The sequence below is a fragment of the Alosa pseudoharengus genome, unplaced genomic scaffold (genome assembly GCF_046254945.1).
Source record: "Alosa pseudoharengus isolate Yale_2024_CS ecotype anadromous, Long Island Sound unplaced genomic scaffold, YU_APseudo_1.1 YU_APseudo_1.1_scf_22, whole genome shotgun sequence".
Taxonomy (NCBI): domain Eukaryota; kingdom Metazoa; phylum Chordata; class Actinopteri; order Clupeiformes; family Clupeidae; genus Alosa; species Alosa pseudoharengus.
In genome coordinates, this window is record NW_027468680.1 from 32,460,489 (window position 1) to 32,479,127 (window position 18,639).

General features: G+C 40.9%; 1 protein-coding gene across 1 annotated transcript in view; it reads left to right on the forward strand.

Annotated features, from left to right (window-relative positions):
* Positions 1-10,870, forward strand: part of LOC143139155 (ryanodine receptor 3) — a 205,393-nt gene extending 194,523 nt beyond the window's left edge. Inside the window, exons 96-104 of the mRNA XM_076299756.1 lie at positions 82-209; positions 1,766-1,826; positions 1,960-2,106; positions 2,223-2,357; positions 2,473-2,629; positions 5,430-5,494; positions 6,099-6,199; positions 8,077-8,128; positions 9,649-10,870. Coding sequence (XP_076155871.1) covers positions 82-209; positions 1,766-1,826; positions 1,960-2,106; positions 2,223-2,357; positions 2,473-2,629; positions 5,430-5,494; positions 6,099-6,199; positions 8,077-8,128; positions 9,649-9,744 — 942 coding nt within the window. The 3' untranslated portion in view covers positions 9,745-10,870. The remainder of the gene's footprint in view (positions 1-81; positions 210-1,765; positions 1,827-1,959; positions 2,107-2,222; positions 2,358-2,472; positions 2,630-5,429; positions 5,495-6,098; positions 6,200-8,076; positions 8,129-9,648) is intronic.
* Positions 10,871-18,639: the final 7,769 nt, after the last annotated feature.

Below are 18,639 nucleotides of genomic sequence, written 5' to 3' on the forward strand. Positions count from 1 at the left end.
GCGTGCGTGCGTGCGTGCGTGCGTGCGTGCGTGCGTGCGTGTGTGCGTGCATGTGTGCGTGTGTGTATACACCCACCGCAGGTGATCAATAAGTACGGGGATCTGTATGGTGCTGAGCGCATTGCTGAGCTCCTGGGCCTGGATAAGAGTGCGCTTGACTTCAACCCCACAGAGGAGGCCGTGGTGAAGGAGGCGTCACTCGTCTCCTGGTGAGAATGTGCACTACACACACCTGCTCATGTGACAAGGGAGCTGTTGGGAGTTAGACATGTTAGACAAGCACATACTCTCACCCACAGCACACACACACTCTCTCACACATGCACACACACACACACACACAAACACATTCACACAACTCTACATACACACAGACACACATTGGAACATTGAGAGTTAAATATCTACGAAATATCTACAAAAAACATATGTGCATGCAGTGAAGTGAGTATTGGGGTCGGTGTTTGGGGTTTTAAACATGCATGACACACGCTTGGGCAGGTGAAGGCAGGTGAAGTGAGGTGAGCTGTTGAGTTTGTTCTGAGAGCATGTGGTGAACACACCTGTTCATGCGCTGCAGGGAGGTGCTGGGAGGTGCTGCTGCATTGTTATTGAGAGCATGCACTACATACACCTGTTAAAAAGAGTCTAGATTTCTAGGCTAGTAGATAGTAGCAGATAGTAGCATCCATCAGGCAAGTGTTATTTAAATAAACTCCTGGTGTACTTACAAACTTTTCAATGCCTCGTTTTATGAGTAAAGAACATAGTTGTACTACTGTAGAAGTTTCGTACCATTCAGGGCATGGGTAATTTACGAGATACTAAGTTGGTTCCATTATGCCTGCAGAAAGTTTATGCCTGCAGAAAGTCATTAGCTTCTGACAGCGCTACTCGACCAGGGTTCGACCAAAGGAAAACAGGTTCTGGGAGGGTGTTTGGCTCGGGGTCATGGTGCAAAGGACCCTAGGGTGAAATTACTCCGAACCATCGCTTTAACCACTCTATTGTGCACCATCCTAAAGCTTATTATTGAACCTAAATCAACATCACATATATGATGCAGGTATACTTATCTTTTGTCTGCTGTGATTGATGTGTAAATGTATTGTGTGGTCAGTTGTAATGTATGTATTTATGTCACTTTCACAAATGGAGCTGCTATGCTATAGATGCAAGAAAAAATTCAGACGTGTCTGCCAATAAAGCATTACCCATCTATCTATCTATCTATCTATCTATCTATCTAGCTAGCTAGCTATTCCATTTACCTGTTCATACTCTGGAATGAGGTGTTCTAAGTTGGTGTTGATGTCCGTGTTGCAGCATCAACACTAGCATGCATGAAGTGCGTAGTGAGGTGTTAGAGTAACTGATGTGGAGGTGCATGAGTCACCTCTCTGTGTGAAACCGAGACTTTTCATCTTTTCAGGTATTTTATGGTAATATCAAGGAGATTGGTGAATAGGCCAGAGGATGATTAAGTGGTCGGCTGCTTCCTATAAGCTGATTAAGAAGCCAATTAAGAGAGTCTGTTCCTAAATTAAGACCTCCCTGATGGCCATAAAGAAAATTCAGATGAATGTCATGAACTTGTTTCCTGGAGTTCATTAGGCGGACCACATAATGGCTTCATGTATAAGTTTGCCCTACCTTCCATCTTCTAGTCAGAGAGATGGAAATCTTTTTATATTAAACATTTATCATTGAACTTAGCTGAAAGTGGGACAAAATTAATAATAAATAATTACTTTTTTCTTGACAGGCTGAGCTCCATTGACACCAAATATCATATCTGGAAATTGGGAGTGGTCTTCACAGACAATGTAAGCAATATTTCCCTCTTTCTAAAGAAGCCATTGGTAGCCACTTCACATAAATATTCTATATACCATACTCTGCATACCGCGTTTCTCTCTCGTGTAATGTATTTGTTTCCTCTGGGTTTGTGTCTTTTAGTCTTTCCTGTACCTCGTCTGGTACACCACCATGTCTATTCTAGGACACTACAACAACTTCTTCTTTGCTGCTCATCTGCTGGACATCGCCATGGGCTTCAAGACGCTCAGGACGATCCTTTCCTCAGTCACCCACAACGGCAAACAGGTGGGTGCAGTACAGCCTCCCCCCGCCAGGGGGCACTGTTGGTCTCTGCGGGCAAAATGAATAGTGTCCAGGGGACAGTGTGATTGTCAGGTGTGTTATGTGGTTGTTCCTTGTAGCTGGTGTTGACTGTGGGGCTGTTGGCTGTGGTGGTGTACCTCTACACTGTGGTGGCCTTCAACTTTTTCCGCAAGTTTTACAACAAGAGCGAGGATGAGGATGAGCCAGACATGAAGTGTGATGACATGATGACTGTGAGTGTTTTTAAATGCAAGAGTCTATTGCCAAGATCCCTGCTCAGATGAATGGATAACTCTCTCTCTCTCTCTCTCTCTCTCTCTCTCTCTCTCTCTCTCTCTCCTCCCTCAGTGCTACTTGTTCCACATGTATGTGGGGGTGCGTGCCGGTGGGGGCATCGGTGACGAGATCGAGGACCCGGCGGGCGACCCTTACGAGCTCTACCGCATCCTCTTCGACATCACCTTCTTCTTCTTCGTCATCGTTATCCTCCTGGCCATCATCCAGGGTGAGCACTCTGCTAACAGGTTACATGAAAGTGTAGCAGTCATGTGCAGATACCATGTTTAGTTCATCTGTAAGTCACCATGAGCTGATACCATGTTTAGTTCATCTGTAAGTCACCATGAGCAGATACCATGTTTAGTTCTTCTGTAAGTCACTCATGTACATGTTTGATACATGCACATAATGTCTTTGTTTTATTCATATTTGTGACATACTGTACATTGTCAGTATTAAAATGGTTGTATATATATATATACATAACCAAGATCTCAGCTCCCTGAAGAGATGACCAAAGTCAAATGGAAGACAAGGCCTCTCAGAACAGGCGTGGTGTGTGTCCCAGTGTCCACTGGCTCTCCATATGATCTGCTAGTGTGTGTGTGTGTGTGTGTGCGTGTGGGGGTCTGGATGTGGATCTGGGTGTGGGTGTGTGCATGACCATGCATTGCAAAAAAACATGAATCTGTGTTTCTCTGTATCTGTAAGGTTGTGTGTGTGTGTGTGTTTGTGTGTTTGTGCAAGGGTCAGGCCTGTAAGTGTGAAAGTCACTCTGGAGGCGAAAGCTGGCGGCCTTGCTGAGAGACAGAAAGGAGGGAAAGGGGGGCGACAGGGGGCACGACGGGGTGAAATCAATTCAGCTCTACTCCTGCTGTGCACACACACACACACACACACACACACAAACACACACACACATGCACGCACACATGCACACACACACACACACAAACACACACATACACACACACAAACACACACACACACACATACACACACGCACACACACACACACACACACACTCTCACACGCACACATGCATGCACATAAACACACATGCACACACACACACACACACACACACACACACACCAGCAATGTGGCAATGCATGAATATATACTTGCTGCTTCTCTGTATTAGATATGCACACACACATACACACTCATGAAGTCTGCAGTACATTTATTTCTACACAGACCAGTGAGCACGCACACACACACCCAAAGGACACAAAGCACATAGGGCCCTATTTTAGCAATCTACATGGATAGTCTGGAGCATGACGTACATGAATATTTTGGGTGTGTCTGATGGACTCCGCACCAAGAACATGGTTCAAAGGGGTTGTACTTAAGTTTCATAATTAATCACAGGTTTGTTTTTGGGCATAACATGCAATTACCCAGTGAGAGTGCTATGTCCCATTCCCTTTAAGAGCCAGGAGCACTTGGAGAACATTAAGCACTAAGTCTTTGCATCGTGTAGCTAGGGACTTGGTGCTAGAATTTGGTAGAATGTTTCCTTAATGCGCCCTTAAAATAAGGTGCCTGTATCCTCATTCACACAATCCCCTTGCTATTGAGACAGCATGTGCACTGGATGAGAAGCTGATAAGTGTGTTCACAAAGTAAAGACACATTGCTCCTCACCTGGCACCGCAATACACCAAGCATACGATAGGGCCTACCAGGGGCGGTGTGGTAATCGGGACGATCGGGAGTTTTCCCGGTGGGCCGGCCGAGGAATGTGTGCGGTGCGGGCCGGCCCATAGAGTGTTTGTCACGGCCATGAGGCGTATGCGGCCAGTGAAATCATAGATTCAATATGAATTTTCCGCGAAAATCTCTTTAAAGTTGCCTTTACATTACCATTTGTAAATGTGTTGTAAGGCATTAAACGTCCTCACTTTAGATGAGCTCACAAAATATCATTAACTAACCACTTGTAACTCCTGAGTTAATTATTAATTATAGTATTAGGAAGTGGTTTATAAAATATGTATCCTCACCCTAACTAATCATTAGTGCATGTGTATGTAACAACTGTTAAATAATGGAAATATTACTCAAAAACATATTATTGCATCATTTATTAAGTATTAACAATAATGTATTTAAGACATATTTAAGATATAGGCTTATTTACTATGAACAAACTATTTATAACTGTGTGAACAAATGCTTTACTGATGATACATTAGAAATTACTAATGATGAACAAACCATTAACTAATAAGTAACAAAGGCTTAATAAATGATGAATTGTGTGTAGTTATTATAAAGTGTTACCAATTTTTTTTTGTTTTAAAATGCAGATACTGCTCTTAGCCTTTGTAGGGCAGTGCAGTGCTCTCATTCATTTATTCATTCACTCTGTAGTATGCACAAACACACACACACACAAACACACACACACACACACACACACAGACTCTGTCTCTCTGTCTCATGCCATATGCATCATCACCCACACATTCAAAGATTCACACACACACACACACACACACACACATTTCCTCTGTCTGAGGAAGCATCCTGCAGACACCTCTAAAATAGCCTGGCATTTGGCCCCTTGTGCCTGAGCTGTGTGTGAGGGAGACATAGACAGAGAGACAGATGCACACAGCGCCACTTGCATCCACAGGGGAAAGAGCAGCCGCTTCACACTGTCAATCAACAAGGGAAAGAGTTGTGCTCACTGCTCTGTCTGTGTGTGTGTGTGTGTGTGTGTGTGTGTGTGTGTGTGTGTGTGTGTGTGTGTGTGTGTTTTGGTTTGGCACATACACTTCTTTGTCTCTGTGTGGTGGTGTGTTTATAACTTGTACATTTACTGTGTGCATGTGTGTGTGTATAAGAGCAAGAGAAAAAAGAGAGACTGTGTGTGTGGCTGATGTTCTTTGTCTCTGTGTAACATGTAACATGACCTGTTATTATATCAGTGTGTGTATGTGTGTGTGTATGTGTGTGTGTATCTGACTGCCTGTCTATCTGTCTGTGTCTGTGTATGTGGGTGTCTGAACAGGTTTGATCATTGATGCTTTTGGGGAACTGAGAGACCAACAAGAACAGGTGAAAGAGGACATGGAGGTAAGCTGATGAAATCAAGAGTCCTCACGGCACTCCGTGCCTCTCCAGTAACTGTGGACGTGCCCAATACGTAAAGTAAAATGTCCCCACTGGCATCTGCTGTAGTGTGTAGACTTACAGTACTCTATGGACATATTCACTGACTTATACCAAGTGTCTGTGGGAACAAATGAAAACATTGCAGACCCTATGGTCATATACAGTCACACTGACATAAATTTTTAGCTTATCTAGAGTAGTGGTAATAGATCTGTGAACATGTACTGTACACACAAAATGGATTTGAAAGGATTTCGGAAATTTCAGATGTCTGTCTGCCGGCAGTACCATCTCTGCAATGCAGTATCGGTCTCACCAGGTGGGACAGTCTAGAATCAGCTTTAATCTTCATCAAAGAGCTTGAGTTTGTCACCTAGATAGCAGGCGTCGGGTCTGATGTGGGCCAGATTAAGACCAGTGCAGAGTTGGATTGGGTCCATATCCGCCTCTTATCTTGATAAGCACCTGACGGCATACTGTGTATGACAGGCAGCTCAAAACCACTCAAGCTGTGCCCCCCCCCCCCCCACCCCCTGTCATTTTCTCGCTCTCTCTATGTACACAGACAAAGTGCTTCATCTGTGGGATCGGCAATGACTACTTCGACACGACGCCCCACGGCTTTGAGACCCACACGTTGCAAGAGCACAACTTGGCTAACTATCTGTGAGTGGAGTGCTGCCTGACTGCCCATCCACAGCCCTCCCCCCATACAGCCTGCTGTGACACATACACACGATACACACACACACACACACACACACACACACACACACACACAGTGTTTGGACTTAATGTATAATGAATACACATCTTGGTCTAATGAACACACATGAGCTGCCATGGTCCCTTTGTGTCCCTTACAGCAGATGACTCCCCTGTACAGCCTGCTGTGACACACACACACACACACACACACACACACACACTCCCCTTCCAATCACATTTAATGCATAGTGAATACACAATATGTACATTGTAGAGGTGTACGTGATAGCATGCTTGTTGGCATAAAAGTTTTGACGCCAGTGAAATTCATGCTGGGAGTAGAGGGAGAAAAAATAATGATTGTGTGTAGATTTTTTAAATTTGGCAACAGAGGCTAAGCTAAATGACATCATCTGTGTAAGATACATGACCTGTGATTTCAGTTATCAGCTTGAGATATACCGTATACTTTACATATAGTTCAAGGACCTTTGAAAGTGTCAGTGTTGTGTTAGTGTGGCGTGAGAGATCGTCAGGTGTGCTGGACAATTATCCAATTCCAATCCATTGGTTAAAAAATAATAATGTTAATAAAATAAAAAATAAAATGAATAATCATACTGCTCTCGTTGAGCATTTGGCTGTGCTGTTAGTGGCAGTCAGTATAATGAAATGCTCATATTTGCCTGAGGGCAGCAGTAGCTAGCACAGGTACCAATAAGGCTAGCCTATCATATTGTTGATTTACAGACAAAAGAACAATCCAGCTGAAACAATTCCATGTAGGATAGCTGTTTAGCTTGCATGAGAAACATGAACTTCTCCATGACGCATAGAGCTTGCTCCCCTGAAACAGTGGATGATTTGGTCCTTGGACGATGTGCATGCTTTGTTTATAGCTGAAAAACAGCTGTTGTACCTTTTCAAAGTCAGTTATTTTGTTTTCAGCCATAGAAAAAATGAATAGAACAACAGCACCGTAGTTTCACAATTAAATTTCTTCAGCTATGAGTTTTATACACGGGGCGGGCTATACATGGGAATGCATTTCTTTTCTTCATTCTTTTTTAAGATTAAAGCATGATCCAATTCATTGGACTATTGGGCAATGTGGTTAATACATGGGTGTGGTTAATACATTATTTTTTTTTTTGCATACAACACTGCCCTGCGGTTTATACACAATGCGCATCTAAACCTATTCTTCTTTTGTCTTTGCACAAGAATGTACACATTGTTCAGAATGTTCAGAATGTACAAGAATGTATCATTTTCCCTGCATTTATTTCACTGAAAGGGTATTGCATAAGGCACCTTTTTTGGACTCTAGACTACAGTATGTTTAATTTTTGGAACATTTGGGTATTGCCGTGCTGTGGGATTTTTTCAGTGTGAAGAACGTGACAAAAAGGTTGAAAAGGTGGAAGCACTGTATTAGAGGATGTGCAATGTGGAGGAGCAGTTGTGAATGTGAGCAGATTTTTAAGCAGTTTGAGATGAGAGACAAGATAAAAATGTTACTCTCTCATTATCATTATGGGATCTCTAATGTTGAACTTTTTAAGTGGAATTACTGGCCTGTGATCTTTCCTGCTAGCTAAAGAATCCTTGAAGCTCCTATATATGAAAAGTGCTGTTTAAGGTCCATAACCTTAACTGCTGAGTTTCAGTGTCTTTAATTTCACACACTAGTCACCTTTTTGCAGATGGGTAAGGTCAGACCTCTTTAAGCACCACTAATTCCTCTTTTAAGGTTGAAAAAAGAGCCTGAACATGGTGAAGTCTAATGGGTGGCTGTAACTGTAATGATGAAATAATGCGTCTTTTTCCCGCAGGTTCTTCCTGATGTACATAATCAACAAGGATGAAACTGAGCACACAGGACAGGTGAGTACTGCCATTTAAGAGACACTGTGCAGTTAGACTACTAACATTTTCATTCAGAGTTGCTTTTAGACTAGAGGCAGATACAGTACTGTATATGGGTCTGTTCCAAACAGAATACAGTGCTGTCTTACATGGTGCCAAACAGGGCAGCGTTGCATCAAGTGCCAATTCCAAACGGATCAAAATCCATTTTCAAACTACCCCTCATAATGGTAATTTTTGAAGGCAGCTTCGATGTATCCTCTATGTTGCCTTTTACCCATAAATCTCTGCAACAACTCTATCAAGCAGCTGTGAAAAGTAAACAAAGAAGACGGACTCTGTGGACAGCAGTTGTTGTTTATAAATATAATTTGTATGACTTTTTTTTTAACTTAAAATAGATCATTTGCTATCAGATTATACCGTCATTGTAACCATGTATAACATTTGGTGTGATTTATTGATCATCTGTCAGATAGCTTTCTAACGTTAGTCTGCTATGTAGGGGATAACGGCCGCCGAGGTGTCCTGTTATACGGAATTAATGGACGAGGGCAAGGGGCAAAGAACTCCCACGACGCGCAACGGAGGGGAGTTGCCTCCGCCCGAGTCCATTAATTCCGTATAACAGGACACACCTCGAAGGCCGTTATCCCGCTTATCACCCGGTTGCCACTGTAAAGCAAAGGAAACACGCGGTACCGTTTAAAAAGAAGCTCACTAGTTCAGCTTGTTGTACAACTTTCATTGGCCCTATAACAGTGATAGCATGGACAGTTAGCTTGTTTACAGTTGATTCCATTGTTGTGAAGCCTGCCTCCAGGCTCAACCGTCATCCTACTATCGTTGTTATAGTTACCATTCATAAACATTGATATGGAATGGCGATTAAACTTTTTTTTTTTACCAGATCTACTTCATAGGTGTCCCGTTATTCAGAATTAAAAGTCACCCCGCCAGCCAATCAGAAAAGAGTATTTCTTCTCTCCGGGTGATAAATTACTTTTAACATTCTTCATGAATTCTAACATCATACTGTAGTGTTCTAAACCATTGTTTTAGTTAGATGAAATACTTTAAAATGTTAAGGTGTAGCAGACTGCCTGAAACTGTCAGAAAGGCCCGGGACCTCAGAGTGTTAAAATTGGCTTCAATTGAAATAGCTATAGTCGGTGAAATAGCTGGGAGATTTACACTTTCCAACTCGGGCGGAGGATTTCCGATACAAATTGATAGACCCATTATTACCCTGTCATTGGCAGCAGCACATAACTAATTTAAGTAGAAGAGAATTTGTGGGCCTAATCCTTTTATTTGTTATTTCACAGGAACCATTTAAGGTGGTAAATCTTCAATGGCTAAATTACTCAATTATGAGGAATATTTAGTTAACTACCTTCACAAAAGTAAAGATCTAATAGTTGAAAAGTTAGACTACTTGTATATGTATTTTCTTTAAAGACTCAGTAAGGTGTGTGTGGTATTGTGAGCTTGCAGTGCCTCTATCAGTGTTCATCTGTCTGTTGCATTTCCCTTAGGAGTCATACGTGTGGAAGATGTACCAGGAGAGATGTTGGGACTTCTTCCCAGCTGGAGACTGCTTCAGGAAACAGTATGAGGACCAGCTAGGCTAAATGAGACCTTTCTCTCTCTCTCTCTCTCTCTCTCTCTCTCTCTCTCTCTCTCTCTCTCTCTCTCTCTCTCTCTCTCTCTCTCTCTCTCTCTCGCTCTCTCCTCCACTGATCCTGCTGTTTCAGTCCCTGAGCTTAAGTATAAATATAAATGCTAAGCTCCAGTCATATTCAAAACAGCCAACAACGTCTGACTACCCCACAACCCAAAAGGAACACCAGAGAGAGAAGTCAAGATCTTGTTTTTTTGTATAATGGAAGGACCGTTTCATGTCACTTGTCAAATGTACCCTTTGTGATCTTTGGTACAATGTTACCTCTACCAGAGAGACTCAACAAAAGTGTCAACCAAGAAAAAGATCCTGACATTTCAGAATTTTCTTTCTGTTTTGGGAAATATATGACTATATTTTTCCTCCTTTTTGTTCTTGCCAAACGGGTTGCCTTCCTTCAACTTGGCCCTAAACCATTGCACAAATGTTTTTGTCTCTCGGAGAACTGTGGGATTGCTTCGGGGTGGTTTTACAGAGCAAGACGTTGGAGATAACACCCGCCCTATTATGCACAAGAACATTTCTTCGATCTTTCTTAGAATGTTGAAATCGAGACTTACGCTTAACAGAGAGGGTGAAATAGATTTCTGTGTCAAGTGTAAAATGTGTTTTATGGGGACATTTGCAAATTTCTTTACCATGCTTGCTGAGACGATGTTTGTGAAAATGTGGACAAGTTCAGACAGAGGGAAAAACAAAAAAGGTTGATTATGCGATGAAATGCCTAATATCAAGTTTTGATAAAGTGCCTTACGTACATGACGACAAAGCTATGCAACAGTATTTACAGTATGTTTGTGCAGTACTCCTGGATTTAGCAACAAGCAGATGTTTTGAATTAGTCCGTGGCTCATGTTATTTTTTTCATTTGGGAAAAGGAAAAACTGTTTCTGAGTTTCTTGCCAAATAACAGTACTCTGAATGCAAATGTTCATGGTACTATGACTACAAAATATTTCACAGAAAATTCACAGTTTATTGATCATGTTGAAATGAAATGAAATAGAAACAATGCTATTGTATGGCCATTTGTATGTTGTAGCTTTGCTGATCTGTGCATTTCTTTTGAAGGGGAAATAAAGAAATTGATGCAATATGAGATCAAATATTTTTGAGTGATTCATACAGTAGATTATCTGACCTTAATGAATGACGTCTTGTCCTATGTAAATGGTGAGCTGATGGATCTCAAACAGGGTCCATCATGGCACTTATTCACAGTTAGTTGGGGATATTTAAAGACACACACACGCTATTAAAAAAAGGAAAAGTCAGGGCTGTGCAGTTTATCAAACCATATTACGTTACCATTACAGAAAACAGTCTAGTTTTGAATGAAACAACCATATTGTGTTTAAATAGTCTTTCCAATTAAGTAATCCAATTTTGTAATTGAATCACGTAAGGCAAGTGTATACTGGGGAAAAAATAAAAAAAAAAGGGTTTGTCACAGTTACTTAACCACAAAACATGAAATTAAATAAGCTTGTTTTTCTATCAAACACAATGTTATTATGTTGAACTGCTATGTAGCCACAGCAGTGAATTTATCCAACAGAAAGTGCTGAACCAGTAAGGCAAATGAACACCTGGGATGCCTTGGTGTCTCCCATGAGCCTTTGCAAGAACACTGAGATAATCACAAAACTAAGTGTTGGCAAAAGTTTTCACATGTTTTATTAAAGAGTATTATGCTTAGAGACCAGTAGAATTTGGAGCTGAGTTTTTATGTTGTTATGCTTTGAGATGAACCACGCTTTGTCCCCATCATGAGTGTGTTAGGTATTGAGCATGCACAAAGTATCTGTGGAGTCATGGTCCATGTTTCTAACCTTTTTTTTTCAGTGCACACAACAGTCCTGGCTTAGAGTCTGTCTTTTGCTAACCTGTTATCAGCTCACTTTGGCTCTGGAGATTACATGCCTAGTTACCTGATACCCTCGCTCTCTTTTCCTTGGCATCTCATGACGTTGACATTTAACCCGTTCCATGCTGCAACGCTAAAGATAGCAACGTCCACAACACCCGTCACACATCCTGATGCCTGTATCACATTGTTCTACAACCCCAAATTAGAAAAAGTTGGGATGTTGTGTAAGATGCAAATAAAAACAGAATCTTGTAAACTCATATTTAGTAGCAAAAAGGATGCAGACAATAGAGTATATCAAATGTTGAAAATGACGTATGACTATTTCACGGAAAATATGTTAATTTTGAATTTGATACCAGCAACATGTTTCAAAAAAAGTTGGGACGGGGCCAAGGAAATGCTGGAAAAGTTGTGTAATGATAAAGAAAACAAAAAGAGGAATATTTAACTGGCAACATGATTGGGTATGAAAAAGAGTCTCTTAGAAGTAATGATGTAGAGGTATTCATCACTGTGTAAACATGTGTGGACAAATTATGAAACAATATAATTATAATGCTTCTTAACATGAAATTGCAAAGTGTTTGGGGAGTTCATATACAGTACATAATATCATTAAAATATTCAGAGAATCCAGAGAAATCTTTGCAAACAAGGGATAGAGCTGAAAAACAATATTGGATGGTCGTGGTCTTTTGGACCTCAGATGGCACTGCATTAAAACCAGACCTGTTTCTGTAATGAAAATCATTGTATGGGCTCAGGAAAACCTCTGATAACCATTGTCCATGAGCACAGTTTGATACTCAATTCACAAATGCTAGTGTAAACTTGACCATGCAAAAGAAAAAAATGTATTTAGATGTGATATAGAAATACCACTGTCTTGTCAAGTGAAAGGTCCTGTGGTGGGATCAATCAACATTTGCCATTCTTTTTGGAAATCATGGACTCCTCTGGGCTGAAGAGGAGAGGGCCTATCCAACTATCCAATTTTTTATAGTGCTCAGTTCAAAACCCAGCATTTATGATGGTGTGGAGGTGCATTAGTGCCTACAACATGAGCATCTTGCACATCTGGCAAAGCACAATTAATTCTGAATGATGTATACAGGTTTTGAGTACCATAATTATACTGCCATCCAGGCAATGTATTTTTCAGGAAAGACCTTGAATGTGTCAGAAAAGCAATGGCGAAATGAATTCTGCACATATTTAAACAGTATTTCTCCATAGAGGAAGAGTCATGGGGCCTCATTTATAAAGCGTTCTTACGCACAGATTTGATCTTAGACCGTGCGTACCAGGGGCCTCATTTATAAAAGGGTTGCGTAGAAACCATCCTTCATTTGATCTTAGATCATTTTTGAAATGATCGTACGTGTGATTCAGAGAAAACGAACGTACGCACAAAAAAACGTGCGTACGCCACCCTTCCAGATGTGCCCATTATAAATCACAAATGAACGTCAACTTGTGCGCAGCCGGATGGTTTTAGGTCTCCGCCTTGTAAACACCCCCTCATCAATATCATTAGCATATGTTTAAATGAAATCAATGGCCTAAAAGCTGTAGCTTATGTACAATTATATATTGAAAACATTGTATAGGTCTAGCCTATGCCATCTGATGTTAACTAGCCTATATGCGTCAGTTCGAATAGCTTAACTAATTATGTTTTTTCCAGCAAAGCTTTCTGGAAAGAGATCGTATGCATCCATGTCCATTGTCCTCTGCTCGCTTTCATTCCTTTTGCTTGCAGTAATGTGAATAATCAACATTTCGTTTAGGCCTACTTTGTAGACAAAATGGGTAGGCCTAGCTTATGAAGGAAAGACCTCTAAGCCTATATAATCCTGTACGTTATGGTACAGTAGGCTACTGTACGTTTCCAATATGACCCAGGGTAATATGCTGATTTAGCCTACAAAACAGAGGACTAAATTATAAGCGTAATATGTCATGTAGGCTTAACGTTTCTTTTAGGGTAGGCTATGTTTTTGCTGAAAAAGTAGCCTAGTTCGCCGGTGATTTTTCATTCATTCTGCATATCTTTTCTATCATTTTCTTTCAATAATGTCCAATGCCTTAAACATTGTCCTTTATTGTTTGCTTTAGGCTTACCTTTATATTTTATCCTACATTATTCAACTCACGTATTTTCATCTGATCTTGGGCACTGCCAGTCAAAAAAAGCAAACAGGTGCGCGCTCTGCACCTCTTTACGCTACTCCGACGCAACACTAAATATGAAGATGCCCTGCTTTCAGAGGATAACTTCCGTCCCTTGGTTGTGTAGGCTATGTATGATATAAAATATCTATAGCCTACATTGTATAGCTTACAGTCAAATATTACCTTTCTGTTACGAAGCTGGGAATAGGCCTATGAGCGCAAATTAGGATGTAGTGGAGGCTAAACGCGAATAAACACAGTTTATCCACCTCTGAAATTTCAGGAATAGAGTTTAGGCCTACCCACCTCTTATTAGAGTTTATCCACCTCTCAAAAAAGTTTATTTAACATTCAAAACGGTATGATTAAATACTATCCTATATTCCCAATACTGCACAATAACCTCCAACATTATCAAACTGTTCGAATGCCTTTTTGAATGCCTTCCTCTCCTAAACGAGGGCAATTGGACATTTGATGGTCAATATTAGATTGGTGAGAATACTAAATATACTATATCACCTGTAAGAATGTTTCAATTATTCTATCGTAGGTCTTGGTGGGATTTTTTTTAGATATTGTGAAATAAGTAAGCTATACGTCTTTTCACTTTCTTAAGTGGGCTATAGTTCTCATTAGCAGTTTTATGCCAAACCATGAAACATTAAGCTGCGTCCAAAAACGTCTTTAAAAATCTTCTGATATTGATCATGCATATGGCAAAGAAAGACATGAGATCGTTGGTCTTGGAATTTTGAAAATGCATCGCACTTGGACCTCAGATTACTTGCAGTACCCCGGCATTACCACAAGGAAATGGTCGTACGTCATGTTTGAACCTGACGTGGAGATAAGCACTTTTCCACGTCAAAGACGGTTTTTATAAATCTGAGCATTGGCATGGATTTGAGCGTACGCACGGTCTAAGATCAAATCTGTGCGTAAGAACGCTTTATAAATGAGGCCCCATTTATAAAGCGTTCTTACGCACAGATTTGATGTTTGATCCTCTGTTTTGTAGGCTAAATCAGCATATTACCCTGGGTCATACTGGAAACGTACAGTAGCCTACTGTACCATAACGTACAGGATTATATAGGCCTAGAGGTCTTTCCTTCATAAGCTAGGCTTACCCAAGTAGGCCTAGCTTACTTACAAACATACGAAATGTTGATTATTCACATTACTGCAAGCAAAAGGAATGAAAGCGAACAGAGGACAATGGACATGGATGCATACGATCTTTTTCCAGAAAGCTTTGCTGGAAAAAACATAATTAGGTAAGCTATTCGAACTGACGCATATAGGCTAGTTAACATCAGATGGCATAGGCTAGGCCTATACAATGTTTTCAATATATAATTTTACATAAGCTACAGCTTTTAGGCCATTGATTTCATTAAAACGTATGCTAATGATATTGATGAGGGGGTGTTTATAAGGCGGAGACCTAAAACCATCCGGCTGCGCACAAGTTGACGTTCATTTGTGATTTATAATGGGCACATCTGGAAGGGTGGCGTACGCACGTTTTTTTGTGCGTACGTTCGTTTTCTCTGAATCACACGTACGATAATTTCAAAAATGATCTAAGATCAGATGAAGGATGGTTTCTACGCAACCCTTTTATAAATGAGGCCCCAGGTGTCTTTAGGGCCATCAAAATTAATTCATTTTGAAATACATAATGCGTTACAAAATATTAACTCAATAGTGTTTACCTTTGTGGGGGGCTGATGTCACGTAATGGAAGCCGCAAAACCTAAAAACGCAAGCCTGAGAGTTTATTTTACTGTCTGTGGAGTTAGCTGAAGATAAAGAGGAACCAACATTTAGCCAAATAGTAGCTTTACTGCAAACTGCTTTTCACTCTTGTTAGATAGCCTAACGTTTACAATGTCAAAATGCACCAACAGCAACAGTTACAAGATGATAGTTTTCGGGTCCTCTCCATTAAGATCCAACTTGAACGTATGCTACTCTATTTAATTGAGAGCGCGTCTGAGCGCACACGAGAAGGAGAGAAAACGATTGGCAGGCTCCAGCTGGCTTGTCGTTGTTGATGATAATTGATATCTCCTTTTTAATATAAGAAACTTATAAAAGGAAGGCTACAAAGACGAGGTTAGAAGAGATTGCGGATTTATCCGATTTCCACTACTGACCAGTTATAAACATATATGACATGTAGGCTGCACTCACTGTGATTTGAAAAATGGACAAAAATATGAAGAGTTGTCTTTGCCTTTGTGTAATGGAACTGGTGAGTCTTGAAGTCTTCAATAATTTGTTTACATGAAGCACATATTATGCCGATTGAAACACATTCCATTCAGATAGCTAGTTGACTGGCTCAGGCTCATCATTCACTTTTAATTGCAAACAGAAAATGTCTAGCTAGCATCATGTCATGCTTCTATTTCCAAAGGAATGAAAACTGTTTATACCAACTTAATATCATGCTTATCATTGTTAATATTGTACAATACATGTGGTACAAACAATATTAGAGCTTGTGGACTAGCTATAGGCTATATTTCAATGGAGCTGGTAAAAAAAAAGATCATTATGAGAACGTGGCCACAATGGGCTTAAAGTGACAGTGCACCATTTACAAATGAGTTAAACAGCATCAAATGTGTAGTATTTCTTAAGAAATTAATACTTTAAAACACAATTACTGTGTCAGTATTATCAATTAAATAATCTAAAAGTGTTTTACTTTTACCTTTGTGGTTACTCATTAATTTTGTGATTTATGTTGTATTTAATATGCCATTTAAGAAGCTTTAGTCTTTAGGAACTTTTAAATTGTGGTTAATCGAGATTAATTCATTTAAAAATATATATTTTGAATCGTTTGACAGCCCTATAATAATATTGGAGAAGGGGAATGGCTACACTTACAAATCCTGGGTGTGTTCACACTGTTTTTGCTTTTAGATAATAATAATAATAACCCAAAATTATTGTCTTGATACTGTCATGCATAAGACTTTTTTTCCTATCCTGGACTCGGTCTTGACTCGGACTCGAACCTTTTTGGACTCGGTCTTGTCTTGGACTCGAACCTCTTTGGACTCGGTCTTGACTTGGTCTCGACTAGTCCACTCAAATCCATGCCAACGCTCAGATTTATAAAAGCCGTCTTCGACGTGGAAAAGTGCTTATCTCCACGTCAGGTTCAAACTTGACGTACGACCATTTCCTTGTGGTAATGCCGGGGTACTGCAAGTAATCTGAGGTCTAAGTGCGATCAAAATTCAAGACCAACGATCTCATGTCTTTCTTTGCCATATGCATAATCAATATCAGAAGATTTTTAAAGACGTTTTTGGACGCAGCTTAATGTTTCATTAGGGCCTCAAAATGGGTAGTGGGCGGGGAGAAGTTGCAGGGAGGGCCACGCCTCCCCCCGATTCGGGCTTTCATGGACGACATGACAACCTTGACGACAACCGTTCCATGCACCAACAGGTTGCTGGGTAAGTTAAATAGTAATCTGCAATGGGCCAGAATGAAGGTGAAACCAAGTAAGTCTAGGAGTCTCAATTATTAAAGGGAAGGTAACAGATAAGAAGTTTGCTATAAATAAGGAGGTGATTCCCACAGTTCTGGAGAAACCAGTGAAGAGCCTGGGAAGGTGGTATGATGCAAGCCTTAGTGATAAATCACAGGTTGAAGACTTGAGACAGGTCACTAGGCAAGGTATTGCAAAAATTGACAAGTCGGGGCTGCCAGGTAAGCTCAAGCTGTGGTTTTTCCAGTTTGGTTTGTTGCCTCGGCTAATGTGGCCATTGACAGTTTATGAAGTTCCTCTGTCAAAGGTAGAGAGGTTGGAAAAAATGATCAACTCCTTTGTCAGAAAATGGCTCGGAGTCCCACGCTGCTTAAGCAGTGTAGCCTTGTATGGGAAGGGTATTGTAGAGTTGCCAATATCTAGTCTGACAGAGGAATTTAAGTGTGCTAAGGCTAGATTGGAATTGACTCTTACTCAGTCCAAGGACCCAGTGGTGAGGAAAGTTGCACCCTCAGTTAATGCAGGGAGGAAGTGGAACCCAGAGCAGGCAGTTAAGCAAGCTCAATCAGCATTGAAGCATAGAGATATAATGGGCCATGTGCAGCACGGGCGGGGGGGTCTAGGGGTGGGTGCAAGTAAACCCTTGTGGAGTAAGGCTTCTGCAGGAGAAAAGAGGAAAATGGTAGTGGAGGAAATGCATAGACAGGAGGAGGCTGTAAGATGTACTAAGGCAGTGTCGCAGGCAAAACAAGGGCAGTGGGTGAACTGGGAAGGGGTGGAAAAAAGACAGATTAAATGGAAAGATCTATGGGGCATGGAAGCTAGTAAGATCAGATTTATGTTAGGTGCTACATATGATGTGCTCCCATCTCCCAAGAATTTAAGTCAATGGTTTGGTGAGGATGATAAATGCATACTTTGCTCGTGTGTGGGCAGTCTCCACCATATCCTATCAGGATGCAAGGTAAGTCTCACCCAGGGGCGGTATACGTGGCGTCATAACCAGGTATTGAAATGTGTGGCAGCGGCAATAGAGGATAAAAGAAGAGAAGTCAATTCATTAGCAGCTAGTAAAGGGGTAAGGCAAATTAACTTTGTACGTCAGGGGGATAAACCTTGTTCCGCGAAGGCCAGGTGCAAAACCGGCCAGTTGAAAAATGGGGCGGGCTGGGAAATGAAGGTTGATCTTGGCCAGCAGATGGCGGTACCTCCACATATAGTGAGTACTAAGCTACGTCCTGACGTAATTCTATGGTCGGATTCAGAGAAGATAGTTT